Raw genomic sequence first — 19436 nt, 5'->3', positions numbered from 1 at the left:
GGCATGCCCAGTAGAGCACGGGCACTGCAAGTGCTCAGAAAAAAAAAAAATAATCTCTCTGAGCTATTTGAGAGCTTATCCGCAAAAATGTGGCTGACTATCCTGCTGTCCACGGAGAACCTACGTTACAGGTAAGTAAGTACACTTTCTTTCCTCCCTTCCCACCAAACTTTCTTTTAGCTATTCAGTGACAGTGCATCATTCAGTGGCATATCCTTTGGATGCTGAGTCTGTAATTGTAACCACTAAGCCACTCCTCCCTCCTTTACATCAGAGCTGAAGGGTTAGAAGGAAAAGTGTGCCTTTTTGCAGATGATACTAAGATTTGTAACAGAGTAGACACCGAAGAGGGAGTGGAAAATATGAAAAAGGATCTGCAAAAGTTAGAGGAATGGTCTAATGCCTGGCAACTAAAATTCAATGCAAAGAAATGCAGAGTAATGCATTTGGGGATTAATAATCAGAAGGAACCGTATATGCTGGGAGGAGAGAAGCTAATATGCATGGATGGGGAGAGGGACCTTAGGGTGATAGTGTCCAAAGATCTAAAGGCGAAAAAAACAGAAGATGTATGAGGAGAGACTGGAAGCCCTGAATATATATAACCTAGAGCACAGGTGTCAAAGTCGGTCCTCGAGGGCCAGAATCCAGTCGGGTTTTCAGGATTTCCCCAATGAATCTGCATGAGATCTATTTGCATGCACTGCTTTCAATGCATATTCATTGGGGAAATCCAGAAAACCCGACTGGATTCTGGCCCTCGAGGAGGGACTTTGACACCCCTGACCTAGAGCATAGTGGTTCAACTGCCGGTCCGTGGACCGGTGCCGGTCCGCAGAAAATTCCTGCCGGTCCGCGCAGGGCCGGCGAGATCGACGCCGTTAAATTTCCTGCCCCGGTGGTGTTCGCGGAAATCTTCTGTTCCTCCCAGCCTCGGGCGATCAAGACAGGCTGCCGACGTCGGGCATTCCCTCTGTGAGTCTCGCCTATGCGGAAACAGGAAGTTGAAACAAAATAGGTGGGATTCAGAGAGGGAATGCCCGTCGGCAGCCTGTCATGATCACTGCCCCTGCCGAGTTGCCGAAGAGGGCCGTGGGGAAGGTGCAAGTAGAAGGGAGATGGTCAGCGTGCGCGGGGGGGTCAGCGTGTGGATTGAGCCATCAGCAGCGTCTGTGCTGAGAGTCTGCCCATGTGCAGGATAGGGCGGGTAGGGGCCTCCGTCTCGTCTTGGGCGTCAGGGCCTGCGGTGCAAAGCTGTTTTACAAAGCAGGAGTACGATCATGGGGAGCCTTCAACAGTGGCTGTCTCCTCTCCTAGCAGCTCTGTACTTACCAGGGCAGTGATTCACTTCGGCAACTTCCCCTTTCCTCAGAGGCGGCAATGGACCCAAGGCTGCCTAAGGAAATCACTGCTGCAGGCAAGTACTGAGAGCTGCTGGAAGGAGAGGAAGCCACTATTGGAGGCTGGGAAGCTGCTGGATAAAGGGAGAGCTGCTACTGCACCTGGAGGGAGGTAGAAGGAGAGATGCTGCTGGGAGGGGAAGAGGGAAAGGGATGGGAAGAGAGCTACTGTTGGATAGGGGGGAGGAGGGAAGGGAGAAGGAAAAAAGGAAGGAAACAGCTGGCAGGGAGATCAGATGAGGGAAAGGGGAGAGACAGGAATGAGAAAGTAGAGAGAGACTGATGCTGGAAAGGGGGTCAGCAGAGAAATGAGAGAGGGATAAAGATGCTAGATCTGGTGTAGGAGAGATAAAAATGAAGAAAGCAGTGAAGCTGGAATGAATGATGTAAAAAGGAGAGAGAAGGCACAGGCAGGATGGAAAGGGGAGAGGGGCATAGAAAGAAGTCAGATACATATGGAAGGGGGAGAGGGCAGACAGTGGATGGAACGGGCAGACGCTGGAACGAAAAGAGTGAAAAGTAGATGAAAGCAGAGAGCACAAAAGGTAGAAAAAAATAATTTTATTTCTATTTTGTCATTACAATATATCAGATTTGAAATATATATCCTGCTAGAGACATAACTGGGGACTGCAAAGCCTAACACTATTCATGTCATGTGTGACTGCAGTATTCTGTTAGCATGATATTTCTGTGTAGCATTCTGTAATAATTTGGCTTGTTCAGTTTTCTTGATAGTAGAGGGGATATATGTGAAGGGGAGGGGAGACAGGGGTTTTGTTGGTCCTTGCTCTGAATATTTATATTTATAAAATGACAATTGTACAGAATATTGTTTCTTTTTATACTTTAATAAAATATGTTCAATATAAAATCATAACTGAGGCTTGTGCAGATGGGATCAGATGGTTTGTGGGGACTGAGCTTGCGGAGACAGGGCGGAAATGTGTTTTTTTATTTCGGTCTTAGTAGTTTGCCGGTCCACAAAATAATTCTTTTATTTCTGCCAGTCCACGGGTGTAAAAAGGTTGAAAAACACTGCCCTAGAGGAAAGGAGGGACAGGGGAGATATGATTCAGACATTCAAATACTTGAAGGGTATTAACGTAGAACAAAATCTTTTCCAGAGAAAGGAAAATGGTAAAACCAGAGGACATAATTTGAGTTTGAGGGGTGGTAGATTCAAACGCAATGTTAGGAAGTTCTACTTTACAGAGAGGGTGGTGGATGCCTGGAATGCGCTCCCGAGAGAGGTGGTGGAGAGTAAAACTGTGACTGAGTTCAAAGAAGCGTGGTATGAACACAGAGGATCTAGAATCAGAAAATAATATTAAAAATTGAACTCAGGCCAGTACTGGGCAGACTTGCAAGGTCTGTGTCTGTGTATGGCTGTTTGGTGGGGGATGGGCTTGGGAGGGCTTCAGTGGCTGGGAGGGTGTAGATGGGCTGGATTAGGTTTTAACTGAGATTTTGGCAGTTGGAACCCAAGCACAGTACCAGGTAGAGCTTTGGATTCTTGCCCAGAAATAGCTAAGAAAAAAAAATGTAAAAATGTAAATTGAATCAGGTTGGGCAGACTGGATGGGCCATTCTGCTGTCATCTACTATGTTATCATGTTAGAGCTGATGGCATGTTTTGCATCTGGGTGGCTATGAAGTAACCAGCTGTTTTTAAAAATTTTCTCTTTACGTACATACCTGAGAGAGGATTCATCGTCGGGCTGCTCTGGAACTTTACATCCTCACTGATGACTACTGGATCACTAAATGGGGACTCAAGCCACTCTCCTATGATGTAATAGGTGCACCAGTAAGTATCATTTGCATCTCTGGGAAGGCTTAGAGTACCAGCTCCATCTTTCATGACTGTGACGCTCTTCTGATGCTGTCCCTGGAATAAAGTAAATCGTTTTTCTGCGCTTATCGTAGTCTCTGAGCAGTTAACCCGGTATCTTCCTGTTTCACCAAGATCTTTTTCCACAGAGATCGAGGGTTTAGGCAGATCTGAAAGAACGTCAGGAAGAATGAAGTGCAATTTTTTGAAATTAAAATAAACAGCAATGAATGGAGTAGAAAAACAGCTCTTTCTGGCGTTCAGTCACATAAGGAGCCCTTCAGGGGTCTGCATAGTTTTATTTCTGTATATAATTGATGGACGTGTGATACTTATTTGTAGGGATGGTGCTGTGTTCAAGAGAACTATTTGAAGGTGCTCAATAGGTGGGACTATTTGATTTGATTTATTGTTTTTTATGTTTATTAAAATCTTTATATGCTGCATATATAGCCAAAAAAGGATCAAAGCGGTTTACAATATAATTCAATCAAAATTATGAAAAGAAAAAAAGTAACATTCCTAATACAGAATCCACTATAATAAAACCCTTAGCACGCATGTGCACTTCAATCTCCGTGCGCCCTGCGTCCGTGATTTATGCTTCTGTGCCACACATGCAAAGTGCCTGCCTTCTGCCCCGATCTCAGACGCCGGCTGACTTCCTGCACTGCCGCTACCGAGATGCCTCTTCTCACTCTCAGACCAGCAAAGGCAGCAGCCGCGGTTTCATCAAGCAGTCGTGGGGCATTCGCTAGGCTGGCCCACTTCGATAATGCGAGGCGGGCCAGCCTAGCAAAAGTCCCAAGGCTGCCCAGGCTAGCAGATGCTGGACAGGGGGAGCAAGGAAGAGAGAAGGGCTACTGCTGGACAGGTGGAGCAGGGAAGGGGTGCTGCTAGACAGGGGGTGAGATAAAAGTAAGGTAGAAGGGCTACTGCTGGACAGGGGGAGCAGGGAAGGGGTGCTTCTGGACAGAGGGGAGGTAAAAGTAAGGGAGAAGGGCTACTGTTGAACAGGGGGAACAGGGAAGTGGTGCTGCTGGACAGGGGGAGCTAAAAGTAAGGGAGAAGGGCTACTGCTGGACAGGGGGAGCAGGGAAGAGGTGCTGCTGGACAGGGGGGAGAGACAGAAAGAAAGAAAAACAGACGGGGCCAGGGAGAGAGACAGAAAGAAAGAAAGAAAGGGGCAGGGAGAGAGACAGAAAGAAAGAAAGACAGACAGATAGGGGGCCAGGAAGAGAGACAGAAAGAAAGAAAGCAAGGGGGCAGGGAGAGAGAAAGAAAGACAGACATAAAGAAAGAAAGAAATGCCTCAGTCTACACATCTATTCTAGCACCCGTTAATGTAACGGGCTAAAAAACTAGTATTATATAACAATCTAAATTATTAAAATTAAATTACAAATGAATTCATTAAAAATAAATGAAAATAAAAAATATAAGAATATATAAATGCAGATTGAAGTCCTAAATTCACATCCCATCAGTTTAAAAAGCCCAATTGAAAATAAAATTTGCCTTTAGATGTCTTTTAAAACTTTTAAGAGGTTGCCTGTACTGATAATCTACCATGATGGGAAATTAGGGGTGTGTGTGTAGGAGGGGTGATGTTATGTTATATGCAATTTTATATCCCACAGAATCTTCTAAGCGGGTTTCAAGCAATATATTATTACATAGAATTTTGTATAGAGTTAAATATGTTACAAAGATTTATACATGCTACATAAAGTTATCAAATTATACATAAAGTCCGAGGTTTCGAGTGACTTGTATTATTAGTCTGAGTCTCTTTGGACACCTGGTAAGAATTTCTTAAAAAGCCATGATTTTAGATTTTTTTTTTTTTTTTTTTTTAAACAGTATGTATCTTGTAGTTGTGCTAATTGCAATGGGAAGTGAGTTCCACACTTTTGCTATTTGGTAGTTGAGTGATTTCCAGTGAGACGTGTTGTATTTTATATCTTTCAGCATTAGGGTCAGGGTGTTAGGCCCCTCCTATGGGTGGGGCCTTAGGCACATGGGCCAATCTAAGATTACGGTTGGCCCGTGTGCCTAAGGCCCCGCCCATAGGAGGGGCCTTAGGTGCCTGGGCCATTTTTTTTTTTTTTTTAAATTTTCTATACCGTTCTCCCAGGAGAGCTCAGGACGGTTTACATGAATCTATTCAGGTAGTCCAGCATTTTTCCGGTGGGCTTATAATTTATCTAGTGTACCTGGGGCAATGGGGGGATTAAGTGACTTGCCCAGGGTCATAAGGAGCAGCATGGGTTTCAGGCCTTAGGCCCCTCCCTGGTGCATTCCACAATGCACCGGGAAGGCTCACCTCATTTTGACAGAGGCGGGCTGGCCATATGGTGGAAAGACCTGGCCAGTCAGCCATCATTAAAAGTTAGCAAGGGGTCCAGGGACGGGGGGTTAGGAGGTGTGGGGGGTCGTTGGGATATCTACGTGGGGGGTTCCGGCAGGAGGAATTAGGCACCCTCCTGCCGGTTTCGTATGGGAGGGGGGTGTTCTGGGCAGGAGGGATTGGGCAACCCACTTGCTGCGTTTGTTTAGGGGGGAGGGAACTACATTGGTCCGCAGAGCTACCCAAGAGTTCAGTAAATCTGGGGATGCTATTATGGACGTCACTATGTAGAACTTTGAAATTCAATTCTGTTTTCAATCGGTAACCAGTGTCATTCTCTAAGCAGTGGTGTGACGAGGTCAAATCTTGATATTTGGCTCTCGATTCCCCAGTGGGCCCTTAAGGCAAGGGATGGAGACAGGGTTACTTAAAGAATTATCCTGTTTCCCCTCTGTACAGGGTTACCATATAGCTCCAGAAAAAAAGAGGACGGATTGAGACATCCAGGTTTTCCATTGAAAGCAATGGAAGTAAGAAAGATAGACAGAGACATCTGGGTTGAAAGCAATGGAAGTAAAACCTGGATGTCTCAATCTGTCCTCTTTTTTTTTCTGGAACCATATGATAAGCCTCGGATGGGGTAAAGAGACCCACTGTCTGCATGTGTCCCCGTGGTGCAGACTGGGGAGTCTTGGGAGAAGTAGAGGACAGCACTCACCTCTTACGCTCACTGAATCACTCACTGGAGAGAAGTAGTATTGGAGTACTGAAGAGGAGGTTATCAGAATGTACTGACAGGTGTACTGCCCTTCATTTTGGACAGAGAAAGTCGCCCTGGGCAACTGTGAGGATTCAGGTAGCAAATCAAATAGAACTCTATTCTGGTCTTTATAAAGACGAAACCAGGTCACGCTGGACCTGCTGGGCAATGAACATGTAATGCTGTATCTTCCTGGCACCTCTGAGTCTCTCTTCACAGAGATTGAGAGCTTATCTGTAAGGAAACAACCCAAAATGTAAACTTTTCTCACACAAATCCTTGTAATTTAAAGCTGGACTATATTTACCAAGGTCAGAGGAGCAGCCAGTGATCAGAGACCCTCCTACATTATAAGAGATCCCCATTCCACTCAGTGCCTGAAAGAGACAGGTATTGAGGGAATTATCAAAGATAAGAGACACTCACTTTCTGCTTCAGTCCATCCCAGGAGGAGACAGCCTGAGAATAAAAGAGATAGCAATCCGTTAGAGAGACTCCCAGCTGAAGGCATGTGGCTGGGGTTTGGTCTCCCCCTGGTGCAATGAACATATTTGCCAGCAGAGGGCAGAGTATTCACATTTCCACTGGCCTTCCCTCCCCTCCTAATGGGAATCCGTTAGTTTTCAGGATCTCACTGAGACATTCCCAAAGATCCCCCTCAGTTCTGTTTCTTTGAGGAAAAAGATTTTACTACTGGGTAGTCAGTGAATCTAAAATCCAGTGAATACATGTATGAGAGAAAGAGTTCTCGAAGGAGCCTGAATGTTTTTTTGTTTTGTTTTTTATTGCATCTGCAGCAGAGGGGATAAACAGTATCCTATCAGACATACTGAGAGAATAAGGCAGATGGCAGAGCCAGTGCTGAACTATTAAGGTGTCCTGGAACAGTGTTTCTCAATTTTCAGGCTATCCACAATGAATAAGCATGAAAGAAATTTGAATATAGTGGAGACCATGTATGCAAATAAAGTTTATGTGTCTTCATTGTGGAAACCTGACTGGCAAGGGAGTACTCCAGAACTGAGTTGAGAAACACTGTAAGTTTCCAAGTTTATTAAAAATTGTTATAGCACCTTATCAAATATTTCAAGGTCGTTGTACATAAAATCAAGGGCGGAACAAATAGTACCAAAGAAATGACATCATCAATTAAGATGACAGACAAATAAGACAAAAGGACATACTGAAACGAGAGGAAAAGGGAGAACTACAATATAAATAAAGAAAAGAGAGAAACAGGAAAATACAAAAGGGCAGGGTGACAATTAGCACTCCAACTGAAGTGGACTGAAATTAAGTTTTAAAAATCCTTAAAAGGACAGTCAAACTTGGAAAGCATCTTTAAAAAAGGAACGTTTTCAGGATGGATTTGAATTTCTCCATAGATGTTGTCACTCTAAGGAGTTAGGCATCAAGTTCCAAAGGGAAGGAGCAACAAGTGAAAAACTGGAATTTCTGCTGGTATTGATGTGTCTATGTGACAGGACTCTTAATAAATTTGGATCAGAGGATCGAAGGGTGCATGGTGAAGAGAATGGGATCAGAGGTTTGTTGATAAAATTCCGGGTGTTCTGTTTTTCTTGTTTTAAATGTCAGCAGTAATGTTTTATAAGTGATACGATGATTGATAGGAGGGGAGTGATATGATTTAATTTTAACGGCAGAATTCTGGACTATCTGTAGACCTCTTTTTTAGTAATTCCATGATATAAAGCATTACCGTAGTCCAGGCAAGAGATGACCAGGGAATGAATAAGAATGTTTAAAGCAGAGTGGTCAAGGAAGTTAGGAAGAGAACGGATCATCTGGAGGCGGTGAAAACATTTACAAACTACTGTGCTTATATGGTCATGAAAATTGAGGTTCTCATCAAAAGTAATTCCTAAGAGCTTGATTGAGCTGACTGACTGAACCGGAATAGACTTGAAATTGATTGTAGAGAAGAACCTTTCTTGGTTGGAAAAATCATTGCTTTGGTTTTATTAACGTTAAGTGATAATATATTAGATTTGAGCCAGTCACCTATTTTTTCCAGCTTTCAATTGATATTGGAGATGTCTTCAAGGTTATCCAAGTTGATTGGTTGAATTAGTTGGGTATCATTGGCATAGGCATAGATGGTAAAGCCAATTGATTGTCCAAGGGTAATCAGAGGAGCCAGGAAAATATTAAAGAGGAGGGGAAAGAAGATTGATCCCTGAGGTATACTGAAGTCATTTGGGAGTATGATTCAGATAAGTAACTGTTAAATGAAGAACAATCTTTGAAATATGAAATAAACCAGTTTAGTATTGGTCTGATATTCCTATTTCCTGTAATTGATGAATGAGTAAATGGTGATCAATTGTATCGAAGGCTGAGGACAAGTCTAGAGAAATGAGAATGACTGAGTTAGGATGGTCCAAGTGATAAGTGATATTAGCAAGAAGAAGACCAATAAGGGAAAGTTTTCTGAATATTTTCTGAATCCAGTTTGATTTGGGTGCAAGGCATTGGTGTTTTCCATAAAATTGGAAATTTGATTAAAGACCACCTTCTCAGTAATCTTAGCTAGGAAGGAGAGATTGAAGATTGGGTGATAATTTGCATTATCAGCGGCGCTGAGTTTAAATTCTTTGATGGTCGGGTGAATAATGGCTTCTTTCCAAGGTTTTGGTATAGAACTTTCCACCACCGGTAGTGTTACCTTTAAATCAGCCTGTTTTGCGGCTCACGCCTGATTATTTTGCACTCATTTGCTCACAGGCTCTCTCACTTACTGCCTGCAACTATCTTAGCCACCACTTTGTTAAAGTAACTTTGTTTAAGTTTTTTAATCCTCTTTTAGTTACCATTTTATCTGTTGTATTTGGTTAGTACTATCTTATTATCTGGTTTATCTGGTTTTTTAGAGAACTACTACCCTCTTTATTATTCTTTGCCTGTTCTTTATATGTTCTCCTTGCCTTTACATTTATAATCTATAATCATTATCTGGTTTACTGTTTGTTCTTTTCTAATGTGTCTCCATTTTGATTTTAACAGGCTTTCTTCCTCCCCAGGGGGATTGCCGCCACACAGCGGCGGAGCCGACAACTCCGCCCACTTTCCACCACCGGTAGTGTTACCTTTAAATCAGCCTGCTTTGCGGCACGCGCCAAAGGAGCGCACCTAAGGAGCAGGTCCTGCTCCTTTATGCGCTCCTTCATGCAGCTTCTTCATAACTTTATTTCCAGCATATTTAACACTACCCCAGTAAAGCTCTATCCAAAATAATACTACAATTCACAGCTTTTTTCCTCATTTATGACCTCCTAATTTTTCTTTCTCTAGTTCATACCACTATTCATCCCGACTCTTCCCCACTTCAACATTCTAGTCCCTCTCAAATGGCCTCTATTCCTACCATATGGGGCCGCCGTTCTCCTATCATAACCTCTCCTCATACCTCGTCTAAAATTCAGCAAAGACAGTATATCACTATTCAGACTTTGCCTGCTTCTACCTATTGTTCCACACTGCCTCTTTTTCCCTCTAAACTAAATATAGGTCTTGTAAACGTACGATCAATGAAGAGTAAACACCATTTAATTCATGATTTAATTATTCAACACAAACTTCATTTATTATGTATCACTGCGATATGGTTAACTAAGGGGGAAGATGCCTACCTTACCCAAGCCTGTCCTACCCACTTCAAGACTATTTTTCAACCTCGCCCCAATAAAAAAGGAGGAGGGATAGCTATCATCTATCATACTTCTATCCCTCTTCAGTCGCACTCTCTTAATTCTTATTCTAATACCCCAGTTGAAACCCTCCAATTCTCTATAAAAACTTCTCCCTCTCTCAACTTCCTACTTATTTATTTTCCTCCACCGATTACTAAAACAACACTCTCCACTCTCACTTCTACAATCTCAGACTTTGCTATTTCCAATCCGGATTCTATCATTCTTGGAGACTTCAATATTCATTTTAATTCTCCTACCCATCATAACACTTCAGAGCTTCTAACATTAATCTCCGACCTATCTCTAATTCCCCTCATCTCTATGCCTACCCACTCAGCTGGTAACACCATAGACATGATATTCTGCTTTAACTCTATTAGTCATCTCTTCCAAAATTTTCAACCCCATCCTCTCCCCTGGTCAGACCATATCCTTATTAATTGGCAACTAGACCTCCCCACGCATACATGTTACGCTCCACAAAATAAAACTTACAAGTCTCAAAACACCAAGGAAATAACCCTCTCTGCTATTGAAAACTCTTTTAACATAAATCTGGAAAACTTCTCCTCTCTCTCCATTGATGATCAATTCACCCTTTGGGAAACCTCTACTAAATCTCTAATAGATTCTTTAGCCCCTCAACGGGAAAAAATCAACCACGAATCAGATTCTAAAAATAAAAATAATAAACCTTGGTATAATGATAACCTTGCACTGCTTCGACGTCAACTTCGTTCAATAGAACAAAAATGGTGCAAATCACGCTGTAAGAATCTTCTCATTCTTTTCAAAGAATAAGCCTCTCACATTATAAAACTATCATTCAACAAACAAAAAAGAATACTATTCCAAATTAATCTCTTCTACCCGTAATTCCTCTGCTCTTTTCAGTCTAGTTCAATCGCTCTCTTCCTATTCTAAAAAGAAATCTTTACCCTTAACCACTCAACCGACTGCTACTGAGTTGGCACTCTTTTTTGACACCAAAATCAAAGACATCAGATCTCATCTCGGACCTTCCTCTCTTGTTCCTCCTTCAGCCATCCCTGACGACTCTACTCACCTGCCATTTAGTACTTGTTCAAACTTTAAACTGCCTTCCCTAGCAAATCTTCTTTCTATTTTACAATCCCTAAATACTCCCAATAATCTCATGGAAAGTATTCACCCGTCGCTTCTTAAAAATTTTTTTTCTTTCTTCGGCCCATTTATTCAGGAAATGGTATCGAAGTCTCTCTCAGACAGCATTGTCCCTACGGCATGGAAAACAGCTCTTGTCATTCCAAAACTGAAAAATCACAACTTAGATCCCTCTTTACCAGCCAATTTTCATCCTATCGCTAACCTCCCAATGATTTCCAAACTAACTGAAAAAATAATTCATAATCAACTTACCGAATTCATTGACAATACCCATGCCCTACATCCATGTCAAACTGGTTTCCGCTCATCACATTCTACGGAACTTTCACTACTAGGTCTACTCTCTACTATACATTACTATCATGATCATCAAAAATCGGTTCTTCTCATCTCTCTTGATTTATCAGCTGCCTTCGATACCATTGACCATTCTCTCCTTCTCAATCGACTCAAAGACTGCGGTGTTACAGGCCAGGCACTTTCATGGTTTGCTTCATACTTTACTGAACGCTGTTTCAAAGTTCATGTAAAGAATGAAACTTCTACCCCCATTTCACAAACCTATGGTGTCCCACAAGGCTCTATTCTATCTCCTCTATTATTCAATATCTTTCTATCTCCTCTTTTAACCCTAGCACAGTCTATCGGATTCAAGATTTTCGCGTATGCAGATGACATACAACTCCTTCATCCTATCAACACCTCAAACATCTCAGAAATAATCATTATTAACAATAAACTCGATACAATTAGTGACTGGCTTTACACAAACAAACTCTCCCTCATTATTGACAAATCCTGTGGTCTCCTACTTCCAATCAACAACAGTGAGACTCTATCAGGAAAAATTTCCATCAAATCCATTCCTATAAAAATAGAACCAAAAATAAAATTACTAGGAGTTATCATCGATAAAGATCTCACTTTTCACGATCACATCAGCTCGGTCGCTAAGATTTGCTTTTTCAAACTTTGCCTCATCTGCTCGCTAACTTTGATCCTAGAGACAGATGCAATCAAAATTCTAATTCATTCTCTAGTGATCTCCCACCTCGATTAATGTAACTCTCTTTTCAACGAAAAGAAATTCGACGTTTACAACTAATTCAAACCACAGCAATAAAACTCATCTATAAAGCCAGGAAATTTGACCATGTTACCCCTCTTCTGAAGGAAGCACACTGGCTCCCCATTACACAACGTATCACTTATAAAACCATTCTGCTTACTTTCAAAATCAGACTGCCCTCATACCTAGACAAGCTTCTCATCCCACACCGCTCAATACGACTCCTAAGGTCAGCAGATCTGAAACTCTTATCAATTCCTTCTATAAAAGACTTTTTCTATTCTAGGAAAATAAACTTTGCAGTAGTAGCTCCCACCTTGTGGAATGCTCTGCCACAGCTACTCCAATCCGAAAATCAACTTGACAAATTTAAAATAAGTTTGAAGACCTTTCTATTTAGCGATGCTTTTTCCTGCATCTAGATTTTCTTTTAAATACATATAGTTTCTTTTTTTTTTTTTCTTTTTCTTTCTCCCCTTATCTCCATTCTTCACCTTTTTTCTTCTTTTCTATATTTAACCAACCGCTTTTATAAAGCGATCCCACCCTATTTGTTTTATCCTCTTCCCTCTGTCTCCTTTCTTCTTTTAACATGTAACTTTCTCCCCATTCTTCCCATTTTTCCCTCACCTTCAAGTTTGTCTAGTTAATGTTCTTAGTGTACACCTCAATTATTTCTAAACTATCTATTTATTTTTCCTTCAAATTTTTTATTGTAAACCGGCCAGATACTTGCTGATGGTCGGTATATTAAAAGCCAATAAACTTGAAACTTGAAGACTAGCGGCAACTAAGGGCTCCTTTTACAAAGGTGCGTTAGGGCCTTAACGCACGGAATAGCGTGCGCTAAATAGCCCCGCGCGCTAGCTGCTACCGCCTCCTTTTAAGCAGGCGATAGTTTTTCAGCTAGCGCCCACTATAGCATGCACTAATCCGATGCGTGCGCTAAAAACGCTAGCACGCCTTTGTAAAAGAAGCCCTAAGTCTTAATATGTATGGTTCAAAAGTGGCGAAATATCATTTGAAAATAAATGGAGGGATGAAATCTGTACTGGTACCCTTTAAATTCATCGAATTAATGATTCGCGGTATCTCAGAATGTGTGGGAATTCTGAAATGAGAACATTTTAAAAGAGATAAGTAAGAAGGTTGAGAATCCAAGTTAGAATAGGTAGAAGGAATTGGCTGAGCAGATGGTTGAAATGAGGCTCAAATTTTCTGAATTTTGTTAGTGAAATGATCTGCCAAAGATTGAGCAGAAGGGAGTTGTAAGGAATCAGAACGGTTCAAGTGGTCAATGAATGGGCAATTTTTTATAATGTTGAAGTGTTTTTGCAGTAGAAATCTTTTTAGAGTAATAAAGAGATTTAGCTTTGACTATTTTTGATTTGTAGTAGGATGCTCCTTATAATTTTTTAAATCAAAGAGAGATTTACTATGCCTCCATTTCTGCTCCAATGAGCAGATTTGCTCTTTGATTAGTAGTAGTTCAGGGGAGAACCACGGATTCTTATGGCGACGATGGGAGATAAATTGGGTTTGAAAAGAAGCAAACTTATTTAAAAATGTGAGAACAGAATCATTCCATACTGAAATAAGATCATCAGTGTTAGAATTCAAAGTAATATCATTGCAAAAAATAAAGTTAGAAGCAATGGTAGGAGTATCCAACTTTGAGTAGTCTCTGAAACTTATTAGTTTGGAGTTCGGGTGAGAAGTAATGGGAGACCAATAAAGAGAAACAGTAAGCAAAGAATGATCTGACCAAGGTACCGGAGTATTGGAAATCGGTGAGAAATTGGACACTGCTGTATTCAATACCAAAACCATGTCAATGAGCCTTCAGCCCGCCTGTGAGACTTCTCAAGAGTTCTGATCACTCCGACACTACCACTGGCAGAAATGTTTTAGTAAAATTTAGCACACAACATCAGACACCACTGTTGAACTGTGTTCTTCCACATATTATCATTGTCTGGTGCTACCAGATTACACAGTACTTTATAGAGACATAAGTGACAGTCCCTCCCCTTCTGAGCTTACAATCTAGTCATGGAGAACTGAGAAAACAAACCTCCAAAAGGCAAAGGAGTATGAATTCAAACAGTGAAACTGTGCTTGTGCAATCAAAGCCACTGGGATTAACCAGCACAGGATGAATTTAAAACAAATGAATTTGCAAGGAATAAGGTCTCGTAGGAAAGATCCACCTAATGGGGGTATGTTATGAGCTTCCTTGGCACATAAAAACAGTGTTTTCTGATCAGAAACAGGTCTTTCTAAAACTGCCCAGGATTATAATCACAGACCATGTGGAGACTGGACCTGAAATGACTAGGCCCAAGTCCTACTGGCCCATATCCACAGTGGCTTAAGGAGCCTGCAGAGGTTCCTGACGATTTAAATCGCTTGTCATGGGCTAACTGTTGAATATTTGTGGTTAGCGCTGGGGGTTGAGGGTGCTTAAAGGTGAGGAGGAGGGAAGAGAGAAGAATGCTCACAGGTGAAGGGGAGGGTTGGGTGCAAGAAGATACTCATAGATGAGGAGGGGTGCAGAGTACTTACAAGAAGAGAAAAGAGGGTGTAGGATACCACAGGTGAGAGAAATAGAGGGATGCAGGGTGCTCACAGGTGAAGGGACAGCGAGGGGGGTGCTGGGTACTCACAGGGGAGGAGGAGGAGCTGGAGATTCATGGGTGTCTTTATGCTTCTGGTACCAGAATCACAGCTGATAATGGCCTCGGTTACTTCTCCCTTCTGAGGCTGGTGTCACTGTCCCAGGACTGAGGAACTAACCAGGGCTGTGAAGTGATGTTGAGATGAGGAAATCAATTCATCACTTCTGTCCTCCCAGACTTCCCACTATTCTCTGACCACAGATGTGAAGAAAGAGTTAGCAGGGCTTTTCTCTCTCCACAGTTTAACCCAACTGTGTGACCTGCAAAATGACAGTCCTGACAGTCCAGAGTGACACTCACAGGGCATAAGGGAGCCAGGGCTTAATCTCAGTATGACAGCGGAAAAATGCAGGTACTAATGACCTGGATTGGCCACCATGAGGACGGGCTACTGGGCTATATGGACCATTGGTCTGACCCAGTAAGGCTAATCTTATTGGTTTTAAGAAAGGTGTGGACAAGTTCCTGGAGGAAAAGTCCATAGTCTGCTATTGAGACGACATGGCAGAAGCCAGTGCTTGCCCTGGGATCGCTAGCATGAAATGTTGCTCCTGTTTGGATTTTTGCTAGGTGCTAGTGACCTGGATTGGCCACCATGAGGACGGGCTACTGGGCTAGATGGTCCATTGGTCTGACCCAATAAGGCTATTCTTATCTTCTGTTACCCCAGAATAACAACACAGCCACCCCACACATTGCAGGGATCCCACATTGGACTGACAGAATGATTTTTTCCTAATTATCTGGGGATGCACAAAACTTACTGATCATGTCCCGATTGTCGCTAAACCAGTTTGACCAGTTTAGTGATCGATTGGATCGGATTACCCGATACACAAAACTGCTGTCCGCGATCGCTCACTCAATCTCCGATCTGAGCATGCTAAGTAGTGAAATGCCATGTAAAGTAGTTGAGCGATCGATGTATAAAAAGCTTTCAACCAGAAGAAGTGATACCAATCGGGTTTCCCAATCTGAAAAAGAGCGTTTGGTGAAGACCAGTCGCTCACTATCCTTGATGACACTTCTGCCCTGAAAAAGTAATAGAATCAGTATCGAAGTTATACGTTGACACTGTAAAAACGATTTTAAAAAATCTATACTATGCTATCAAAAATATAAAGAACCAATGTTCACTTTTCAGCAGCACTGTCCAACAGTTCGCTTCCAACAGTGTGCGATTGCTCCTCCCTTTTACAACTCCATCCAACGGCTCCTTCTGACAGAACTCCTTTCCACAGCTCTGTTCAACAGCTTCCACCCAACAACTGCCAAGACAAGGAACATCTCTTCCCAGTGGCGTACCTAGCATATGTGAGACCTGGGGCCCATCATTTTTTGACACCCCCCCGATCTGTACAAAAAACATGACTTTTAGTAACAAGCCACATATCACACATGAGGACCTAGGAAAAGGCAGCATCTTACATACTGCAGTGAGCAGTACAACATCAATACACCCATTGTAAAACTAAACAAGCCAGACTAGTACAGATCAATCCTGCAGTTAATCCTAACAAAAAACCATGTCTTTCAAACACACAGAACACAGAAAACACCTTCGCCTAGTATGGAATATGTAATCACAAACTAACCCCTCCCTCTTTTACAAAACTGTAGTGTGGATTTTAGCCATGGTGGTAACAGCTTTGACACTCATAGAATTCTGAGCATCAGAGCTGCTACCACCACGGCTGGCGCTAAAAAACGCTCCACAGTTTTGTAAAAGGGGGGATAAAATAGAAATACATAGACAAAGGTTAAATTGAACCAGTAAGAAGCTGGACTCTGCATACAGTGCACCACAGAAACAGTGACACATGTCTCCTAAAGCAATACATAAATATAAATTTTTTTTCTATCTTTGTCTTCTGTGGTTTCTGCTTTCCGCATCTTCTTGTAACTCTCTTCCTTCCATCCACTGTCTGCCGTCTCTCTTCCCCTATATGGCATATTCTCTCCTTCTATGCCCCTTCCAGAAACTATATGCCTCCCCCTTCCATCTCTCCTTTCACCCCCATTGGTCTGACATCTCTCTCCTCTCCTTCCCTCTCCCACACCTCTCCTCTGCAATCCCTTTCCCTTTTTTCCCTCATTTTCCTTTTCTGCATATGTCTAGATAGAAACATAGAAACATAGAAAGATGACGGCAGAAAAGGGCTATAGCCCATCAAGTCTGCCCACTCTACTGTCCCACCCCATTAAGTCAGAGTGCTGCTCGACCCACGTAGAGATCCCACGTGGATGTCCCATTTATTCTTAAAGTTGAGCACGCACCAGTAGTTTGTTCCAGTGATCCACCACCCTTTCTGTAAAGAAATACTTCCTGGTGTCACCACCAAATCTCCCTCCTCTGAGTTTGAGCGGGTGCCCCCTTGTGACTGAAGGTCCCTTAGGAAGAATATGTTGTTTTCCACCTCGACACGACCTGTGACGTACTTAAATGTCTCAATCATGTCACCCCTCTCCCTGCGCTCCTCTAGAGAGTAGAGCTGCAACTTGCCCAGTCTTTCCTCGTATGAGAGACCCTTGAGTCTGGAGACCATCCTAGTGGCCATTCGCTGGACTGACTCAACTCAAAGTACATCTTTACGGTAATGTGGCCTCCAGAATTGCACACAGTACTCCAGATGAGGTCTCACCATGGTTCTGTACAGTGGCATTATGACTTCAGGTTTACGGCTGACGAAGCTTCTATTGATACATCCCATCATCCGCCTTGCCTTGGATGAGGCCTTCTCTACTTGTTTGGCAGCCTTCATGTCTGCACTGATGATTACTCCCAAGTCCCGTTCTTCTGAGGTCGTAGCTAGTGTTTCTCCATTCAAGTTGTATGTTCTGCATGGATTTCTGCTGCCGAGATGCATCACCTTACACTTCTTTGCGTTGAAGCCCAGCAGCCATGTTGAGGACCAGTTGAGGACCAGTTCTTACTACCCTCTCATCAATGTCCTTTTTTACTGTCTATCTAAAGCTTGCCACCTCTTTCCCTCACCCCTCCAGTGTTTCCCTAACTCAATCCTTTTCTCCCCATCATGTGCCCTCCTTTTATTTATCCCCTCCTTCCATCATGTACCCTCTTTCTCCAACCCTTCCATCTAGTACCTTCTCCTCTCTCTGTCCACTTCCATCCAGCGTCTGCTCCCCTCTTTCTCTCCTCCCATTTCCTTCCTGCAATTGCTCCCTTATCTCTCCCATCAGCATTTCCATCCAGCATAGGCTCCCCACTACCATCCATTGTCTGCCCTTTCTCTCACCATCCACCCCTCTTCAATCAGCATCAGCCCCTTTCTCTCCCTCCAATATCCTTCCCCCTTATGTCTTTCCCCTTTCTCTGTACATCAATTCTATCAGCACCACCCTTCCATACCACCCTGCCCCCTTTCTTTCCCTCCACCACTCTTCCATTCCAGCAATCCTGCTCCTTTCTCTACCTTCATGCAGCAAGGTCCCACGATGATAGTAGCTGCCGGCTGCCATTCCACCCCACTCCGATGTACTAGCTCTGGAGCGGACTCAGCAGCCGCATGCTGGAAGGTCCTGCGATGACTCGTCTGGTGACTCTGCTCCAGAAGAAGTAAGTTACATCGGAGGGGGTGGACCCGGCAGACGCAATTGTGGCAAAGTCCTGCAATGACTGCGTTTGCCGGGTCCACCCCCTCCGACGTAACTTACTTCTTCCGGAGCAGAGCTGGCAGACGAGTCAGCGCGGGACCTTCCTGCACCTCAGCACGACTGCCAACTCTGCTGCAGCGAAAGTGTCAGAGGTAACGTGACCATTTATTTTTTTCATCAAAAGGTGACATCTATTAATTGACTGTGTATCCTTTCTTTCATTTCTTTCTTTCTGCACTCAGGCCCAACAATTGTCCCTTTCTATTCCCTCCCTCCTTCCTTCCTATGTTCATAGTTCCCCCAGTGCCCCCGTCCTGTGTCCTTAGTGCCCCCAGTGCCTCCGTCCTGTGTCCTTAGTGCCCCCAGTGCCTCCTTCCTGTGTCCATAGTGCCCCCAGTGCCTCCGTCCCGTGTCCATGGTGCCCCCAGAGCCTCCGTACCATGTCCATGGTGCCCCCAGTGCCTCCGTCCCGTGTCCATGGTGCCCCCAGTGCCTCTGTCCTGTGTCCATAGTGCCTTCTTATGTCCCCCCCCACTACCTTCCAGATTTTGGCCAGCCTGCCTGTCTACCTATCTCCCTCACTAAAGCCAGCCAGCTTGCCTGCCTACATCCTGCCCTCCCTGCCGCGGGAAAAAAAAGCGCTTCTCCCCTTCCTTTCCCCCAGCCCACGCGCTATGATCCTACCTCCCCCCGCTGACAAGAAGTCAATTCTGACGTTGGAGAGGACGTTCCGGGCCAGCCAATCATTGCCTGGCTGGCCCGTAATGTCCTTTCCGACGTCAGAATTGATGTCGGAAAGACTTCTTGTCGGCGGGGGAGGTAGGATTGTAGCGGTACGGCCGAAAAGGACAGGAAGACACGGACCTGGCCG

The 19436-nt window shown here is 43.4% G+C and overlaps 2 protein-coding genes across 2 annotated transcripts in view; one reads left to right on the top strand and one right to left on the bottom strand.

The window, feature by feature from the left end:
• The window catches only part of LOC117368683, a 37390-nt gene that overhangs the window by 13959 nt on the left and 3995 nt on the right, over positions 1 to 19436 (bottom strand). The window contains exons 2-5 of the mRNA XM_033962408.1: positions 14939 to 15035; positions 6771 to 6803; positions 6303 to 6578; positions 3099 to 3404 (exon numbers count right to left, since the gene is read on the bottom strand). Coding sequence (XP_033818299.1) covers positions 3099 to 3404; positions 6303 to 6578; positions 6771 to 6803; positions 14939 to 15035 — 712 coding nt within the window. The remainder of the gene's footprint in view (positions 1 to 3098; positions 3405 to 6302; positions 6579 to 6770; positions 6804 to 14938; positions 15036 to 19436) is intronic.
• The window catches only part of LOC117368273, an 86203-nt gene continuing 69815 nt past the window's right edge, over positions 3049 to 19436 (top strand). The window contains exon 1 of the mRNA XM_033961764.1: positions 3049 to 3210. The gene's annotated coding sequence lies outside the window, so the exon portion shown is untranslated. The remainder of the gene's footprint in view (positions 3211 to 19436) is intronic.

The sequence above is a fragment of the Geotrypetes seraphini genome, chromosome 10, assembly GCF_902459505.1.
Source record: "Geotrypetes seraphini chromosome 10, aGeoSer1.1, whole genome shotgun sequence".
Classification (NCBI taxonomy): domain Eukaryota; kingdom Metazoa; phylum Chordata; class Amphibia; order Gymnophiona; family Dermophiidae; genus Geotrypetes; species Geotrypetes seraphini.
Note: the sequence above shows the minus strand (reverse complement) of the source record. Positions and strands in the feature narration are given on the sequence as shown.